Source organism: Hyaena hyaena, unplaced genomic scaffold, assembly GCF_003009895.1.
Source record: "Hyaena hyaena isolate Hyena2069 unplaced genomic scaffold, ASM300989v1 scaffold_936, whole genome shotgun sequence".
Taxonomy (NCBI): domain Eukaryota; kingdom Metazoa; phylum Chordata; class Mammalia; order Carnivora; family Hyaenidae; genus Hyaena; species Hyaena hyaena.
In genome coordinates this window covers 153,640-160,671 of record NW_024081568.1, presented here as the reverse complement: position 1 = coordinate 160,671, position 7,032 = coordinate 153,640, and the positions used below count along the sequence as shown (strand labels likewise).

At 41.3% G+C, this 7,032-nt stretch overlaps 2 protein-coding genes across 2 annotated transcripts; both read right to left on the bottom strand.

Moving 5' to 3' along the window:
• Positions 1 to 251: 251 nt before the first annotated feature.
• On the bottom strand, positions 252 to 1,190 carry LOC120223026 (olfactory receptor 8S1-like). The gene has a single exon (XM_039221088.1). It carries the CDS (start codon positions 1,188 to 1,190, stop codon positions 252 to 254), a length of 939 nt encoding a protein of 312 aa, XP_039077019.1.
• A 4,104-nt stretch (positions 1,191 to 5,294) lies between these two features.
• LOC120223028 (olfactory receptor 8S1-like) lies at positions 5,295 to 6,230 on the bottom strand. The gene has a single exon (XM_039221090.1). It carries the CDS (start codon positions 6,228 to 6,230, stop codon positions 5,295 to 5,297), a length of 936 nt encoding a protein of 311 aa, XP_039077021.1.
• Positions 6,231 to 7,032: the final 802 nt, after the last annotated feature.

Genomic DNA, 7,032 nt, shown 5'->3' with positions numbered 1-7,032 from the left:
CATTTCTCCCCTTCTTCTCCCCCTTGTTCCTCAGTTAAGTTCCTCCTAATCCTCCTATATGTGCAAACATATAATATTTGTCCTTCTCTGCCTGACTTATTTCGCTCAGCATAACACCCTCAAGGTCCATCCATGTTGCTACACATGGCCAGATTTCATTTTTTCGTTAGGAGTACATCTTAACTATTGTAAACTCAATATCCTTTTGCATGCAGATATGTTCCAGTTCTCCACCATGCTCTGTTTTCATTTCAGCACCTGATATGTTGCAAATACCTTTCCAAAGTTCTTGCTAGAGCTGCCTTCACCTCCTTGTTCTTTAGGCTGTAAATGAGAGGATTGAGCATGTGAGTGACTACAGTATACTGAACAGAAAAGATCAGCTCAAGGGGTGCACCTGAATTTGGCATGAGATGGCGGAACAACCCTGAGCCATAGTAAAGGGTCACTGCAATGAGGTGGGACGAGCAGGTGGAGAAGGCCTTGCTTCTGCCTGAGGTGGAGCTGATGCTCAGGATGGTGGCGATAATACGGGCATAGGATAAGAAGACCAAAAGGAAGGTTCCAAGCCCATGTAGAAGAGTGGAGCAGAGCAAGGCAATGAGGTTGCTGGAGATATCGGAACAGGACAGTGAGAGAAGAGAGGGCATTTCACAGCTGTAGTGGGGGATGACTTGGGCCTTGCAGAAGACCATCTTCACAGCTAGGAAGATATTGATGAATGCATCCAGAAATCCCAGTCCCCATGAGCCCCACACAAGTTGCATATACATCTGTTTACTCATGATCTGTCCATAGAGCAGAGGGTGGCAGATGGCGGCATAGCGGTCATAGGCCATTACAGAAAGCAGACAGGCTTCAGTTCCTGCAGCAACAAACACAAAGAAGACTTGAGCAAGGCAGCCCTCTACTGATATTGTTTTCTTTTGAGACAGAAGGTTCTCCAGCATCTTGGGCACAGTGACTGAAGAGAAGCAGATATCAACAAAAGAGAGGTGACTCAGGAAGAAGTACATGGGTGTGTGCAGGTGAAAATCAGTCCTGATCACCAACAGCAGCATCAGGTTCCCCATGATGGTCAGCAGGTAAATCCCCAGGAAGAGCACAAAGAGCAGAGCCTGGACTTGGGGGTCGGCAGACAGCCCGAGGAGGATAAACTCCGTGATGGCGCTATAGTTCCCCAAGTCCATTTACAAAGTCCTTTCCCTAGAAATAATACAAAACACCAGAGGAACCAAAGGTCTATTATCCCCCAAGGAATATTCTAATTGCATTGATTCTCTTCATATCACTATTGCCCAGTAAGCAGTTTTGTTTTCTATTATAACCTGGGTTTTGTGTCAGCCACTTAGAACAAAAAGATGATTAATGATGTTCTTGTTCTTAGTATTCCCTATTGAAGAACACGGACATGAAAACTGCATGCTGTAATTAATGCAACGGGAGCTCAAATGTGATTTATTGAGGGTCTATAATGAGAGTACACTGAGTACACTGAGAAAATTTGACAAAACTTTTGAGAAAGTCTATGATTAATGTGTTTCTCACACACACATAGTTTGCCTGAAAAATGCACTCAAAGGCTCAAGACCAAAAAATCAGCTCAGTTCATGGGTAGTTAATATAGGGGTAGTTCTGAAAAGCTGATGCCTAGGGAATAAGAGAGCTTCATAGAGCAGTGGCTAAACATGTGGGCTCCTGAGATCAAACTAAGATCAAATCCTAGGTCCACCACTAATTAGCTATGACTTTATGTACAAGATACATAAAGTTCTTTACCTCATTATCCTTGCATGTGAAAAGAAGATAATAACAGTACCACAGAGGGTTTTTAGGATTAAATATGAAATTATTTACAAAGCTCTTGAAAAGCATCTATTCCTTACTGCCACTACTACTACTACTACTACTACTACTACTACTACTACTACTTCTACTACTTTTACTGCCGCTGCTGCTTCTACTTCTCCTCCTCCTTCCTATTATTTGAGATTTTAAGTCTAGGCAAAAGTCACCTATATTTTTACATTGGTGAAGCACTATCAAAGGCCAAAGTTGTTGGTGCTGATGCTACAGTCATTGTTACTACTTTACATGTCTTTATCAAGAGAAGTGCAAGAAATCACATTGAAGCCATCACCAGTAGCTTCCCCCCTCTGCTCATCACCTCCACTGGAAGGCAAATTAGAAGCTTAGAATTGTTTTGCTGTTGAGCCTGTCTCTACTTTGCAATTACTGTAGTGCCTTCACTCAGAAAGGAGGGCATGTAATTGCCAATAGGCATAGCTGGAGGACTACAGAGATGATGACAAGAGGGAGAGAAAGTGTTTGGGACTCCATGTAGACCCCTGGGTCCATCCACATTAGTAGGATGGATGCGTATCTTGCAACAGGCTGGAATCTCTAGAAAAGTAAGCAAGAAGAAAGCTTGAAAAGATTTCATGCCAGGGAATACTTGAATGGGTATCCTGTCCAGAGTAGGAGCTGGGAGAAGGGACTCTATCCAGTACCAAGCATTCTGGACCTCTCTCCCAGGCCGTATAGGAGAAAAAATGGGGGGTGGGGGTGCATTCTGTAGGACTAGCTTCTGTTGGAAGCGCCCACTGTTACTACTCTCTGCCCACAGGAGGAAGGCTCTAGCCACTAACTTTTCTATGTTCATATTCAGGGGCCTGTTTAAAACAGGAGTGGAACATCAAATTCTTTATATTCCTCTATCATACACATATTTCAATTAACTTTGTGGCTTTCATCCTGAGACATTGTCCTCACTCTTCATACCCAAAATTTCTCCTTCATGGCCAGATGTACTCATGTCACTCCCTGTGTTTCTTAAAACTTTATGTCTGGATTACAACAATTCTCTATTTGCATAAACATCCGTATTTACCAATGACTTCTGGCTTTGACCATATACTCTAAAGTCTGACTTTGGGTCACCCATAGGACTTATTAGGGTGGCCCAGCCAGTTCCTTGTCCTGACCATTCCCAGTAAGTCCAGAGCTCAGTCAAGGGAAAGTTGTGATTCTTTACCTGTTAACTCCTTAGCCATAAACCCAGCCTCAAAATCCTTCCCATACCACAAACACACATTACCTGTATATCCTGTTCAATAAGGTAATTTGCTCTCCAACTTGGCTGCAGTACTTTAATTAGATTCATTTAGTGAGAAGGAAGATGACCTGGAGAAAGTGGCTTCTATGTACGTCTGGTATCATGATAAAATTTATAAAATCCTATTGATGATTAAATGCTTTACTGGATTCTAACAATAAATTTATATAGCCAAGGAAAATTCCTTCTTTCAAAGAGTCTCACACTGTTAGTTTTTCTTGTTTCTAACATCACGTCTCAGTTACACAAAGCATAGTTTGGGTTTAATGAGTCCACAGAGCAGCCATGTTTAGGCAACTGGTTGGTTTAATTCCTTGCCCTTGGCAGGTTAGGGCATGGTGAGAGCAACAGCTTTTATAATTCTATGGCCATAACCTGAAGTCACAGTTAGTAGTAAAAAGGTGTTGTCAACCCTGATTTTATAAGGATGAGTGGGGATCTCTTAGGTGTGGCCTTTGGAACATGCAGGTGATGCAATGACCTTTAATCATTAATATAAATTCTTCTGAGTCTAGTGGGAGTTGAAAGTAGAAAGAGTGGCCAGAGGGGTATTGGCCTGGCTCCCCACGCAGGAAGAGAGTAGAAGTTTTCTTTCTTTTCTTTTTTTTTTTTCCTAATAGTTTATTGTCAAATTAGTTTCCACATAACACTCAGTGCTCATCCCCACAAGTGCCCTCCTCCATGCCCATCCCCCCTCCCCCCCCCCACATCCATCAGTCCTCAGTTTTTGTCATCATTCATGAGTCTCTCATGGTTTGCTTCTCTCCCTTTCCCCCACCATTTCCCCCTACTTCTCCCCCTTGTTCCTCCGTCAAGTTCCTCCTAATCCTCCTATACGTGCAAACATATGGTATTTGTCCTTCTCTGCCTGACTTATTTCGCTCAGCATAACACCCTCATGGTCCATCCATGTTGCTACACATGGCCAGATTTCATTGTTTCTCATTGCCATGAGAAGTGGACCCAAAAGTATACAGCCAACTAATCTTTGACAAAAGAGAGTAGTAGTTTTCAAATGACACCCCCTGGGCTGCATCTTCTCTTCGGAATTTCTTAGGCAAAATCAAGTCCAGTCAACTTTGGTGTGTAAAAGTGATTTGTTGATCAAAACATGAAAAAGATTAAAAAAATTAACATGCGTAGTTCTTTGTCTAAACTCTATCCAAATCCATTTGCTTTATGTATGTATTTAGAATCCTACACAGGACCCTGTTAAGGTTTGAATACTCCCATTTGGGAGTATTTAGGGAAGCATTTGTGTAAAAGTCTGTTATAGTCTTCAGTACAAATTGTCTGTTACACAAATCAAAAATTCCATTTATTTGTTTACAATGAACTATTAAGTTTTCAAACTAGACTGTTTTAGTATAATATCCCCCACTCCCCCACTGTTGCTTATCAAATAAATAAGCAAAGGAAACACAATTCAAGAACATATGAAATAATCAAGAACACCTTTTTTAAAAGAATGTTTGCTTTCTTTGTTAATCTATATGTGTTTTTAGGTGTTTTGATTTTAATTATTGTTATGATTAGGCCATTCATTCACACATGTATCTAAGAAATTATATATTATATATATATGTATTATATATATGAATGTGCATATTTAAGGTTTTCATGGAAAGATTACAGCAGAAAGAACAGGGGTTTGGAGGGTTTATTTGAGTCTGTCCCAATGTATTAACTCACTTTCTTCAGCATCTTCAGTTCCTTTGCCTATCTCCAAAGGCCACTCAGTTGAAGTTCATTATTCTCCTGCCACATAGCTGAAGTCTATTTCTATTTTTACTCAACCATCCAGAACCTTAACTTAAGAGTAAAGTATGCCTTTCATTGCCTTTTCTTAAACTCAATTGCTAATAATGATTTAAGACACACGTATTTTACTAATAAGATCAAAATAAATATTTGGTGAGTACTGAGAATAATGAATCAACACTTTCATGACTACATTTTCTGAATTGAGATAGTTATTTAACCCATTGTTTCCTTCTATTTAGACTAAAGTTAACACCTTTCTAATACTTTTGTGTTCATTTCTTATGCACTGCTTACTTATCTCATAACATCTGACATAGTATAGACCGTGAAAGTATTCATTAAAGTCAAATCACTCAATGTATGGTTAGTATCATATTATTCTAATTTAAAAAAATTATCTAGCAGCTTTTCTCTTTCACCTGGAACATGGAAAATGCTTTCCCAGTGTCCTTCTCACAGCTGCCTTCACCTCCTTGTTCTTCAGGCTGTAGACGAGAGGATTCAGCATGGGGGTGATCACACCATACTGCACAGAGAAGATCAGCTTGAGGGGGGATCCAGAGGTTGGCATGAGATAGCGGAGAAAACCTGAGCCATAGAAGAAGATCACTGCCATGAGGTGGGAGGAACAGGTGGAGAAGGACTTGCTTTTGCCTGAGGTAGAGTTGATGCTCAAGATGGTGGAGACAATGCGGGCATAGGATGAAATGATTGGGAAGAATGTCCCAAGTCCATGAAGCAGGGAGGAGCAGAGCAGCACTAGGAGGTTGGTGGAAACATCAGAGCAGGACAGAGGAAAGAGAGAGGGCACCTCACAGCTGTAGTGGCTGATGGTATAGTTCTCACAGAAGTCCAAGTTGGCAGCTAGGAGGATGTTGATGAGTGCATTCAAAAAACCCAACCCCCATGAGCCCATTACAAGTTGCACACACAGCTGTTTCCTCATCATCTGTCCATAGAGCAGAGGGTGGCAAATGGCAGCATAGCGGTCATAGGCCATCACTGAGAGAAGAAAGGCTTCAGTCCCTGCAGTGATAAACACAAAAAAGCCTTGAGCCAGGCAGCCCCTTACTGAGATAGTTTTTATCTCTGATAGGAGGTCTTTCAGCATCCTGGGCACAGTAGCTGAAGATAAACAAACGTCCAGGAAAGAGAGGTGACTGAGGAAAAAGTACATGGGTGTGTGGAGGTGAGAGTCAGCCCTGATCACCACCAGCAACAGCAGGTTCCCCAGGATGGTCAGAAGGTAAATGTTCAGGAACAGCACAAAGAGCAGAGCCTGGACGTGGGGGTTGGTGGACAGGCCGAGGAGGAGGAATTCAGTGATGGTGCTGTGGTTCCCCGAGGCCATTTACAAAGGCAGTTCCCTAAAAATTATATGAAAAGTCATGGCAGTGAAGTTTCTTCTATCCTTTAATCAGATTTTGCATTGCACTGATTTGATCTTATTATAAATTTTTAGCTTCTACACTAGGCCACCAGTTTTATGTCAGTCACTTTCAACGTAATGGGGAGGAGGGCATGGTTTCTCTCATTTCAAAGGTTGTGCTTCAGCGAGATACATTGCAAAGACAGGCAATTAAAAACCATGGTGATGGTGGGTTGGCAGTTCTAAAGATGATATTTGGAAGGTTCAGGAATGAGTTAATACTGAGTGAGGTATTTGAGCCAAGATTTTAAGGACATGTAAGCTTCCTCTAAAGACACATGTAAATTGAGAGAAAAGTGTGCCCAAAGCTAAGGAATTAGGAAAGTGAATAGTTCTTAAGAGCTGTCCCCTGGAGTGTGAATGAGCAGTATCTTTAGACACTCACAGGTAAGCATCAGCCTGGGTTCATCCCAGCTCTGCTGCTAATTAACTATGAGACCTTGTATATGTGACTTAACTGCTCTGTGCCTCAGTTTTCTTGTCTGTAAAATGAGGTAATAACAGTACCAACATTATATGGTTTTTGCAACGATAAATATATATGAAATATTTAGAAAAATGTCTACACAAAAAGCCCATATGCTATTCTATCACTATTATTATCATGGCTTACAGCTGTAGGCAGCAGGCAGATAGTACATCACTCTTACGGGGTGATACTTACTAGGAATTAAGGTTTTGCTGCAACATTCACTGCACTTGTTGTTTCCTGAAGGAGGTGTAA

Bases quoted from the DNA above. Each gene is read 5' to 3' on its own strand.
- LOC120223026 (XM_039221088.1), bottom strand. From the start codon at position 1,190: ATGGACTTGGGGAACTATAGCGCCATCACGGAGTTTATCCTCCTCGGG.
- LOC120223028 (XM_039221090.1), bottom strand. From the start codon at position 6,230: ATGGCCTCGGGGAACCACAGCACCATCACTGAATTCCTCCTCCTCGGC.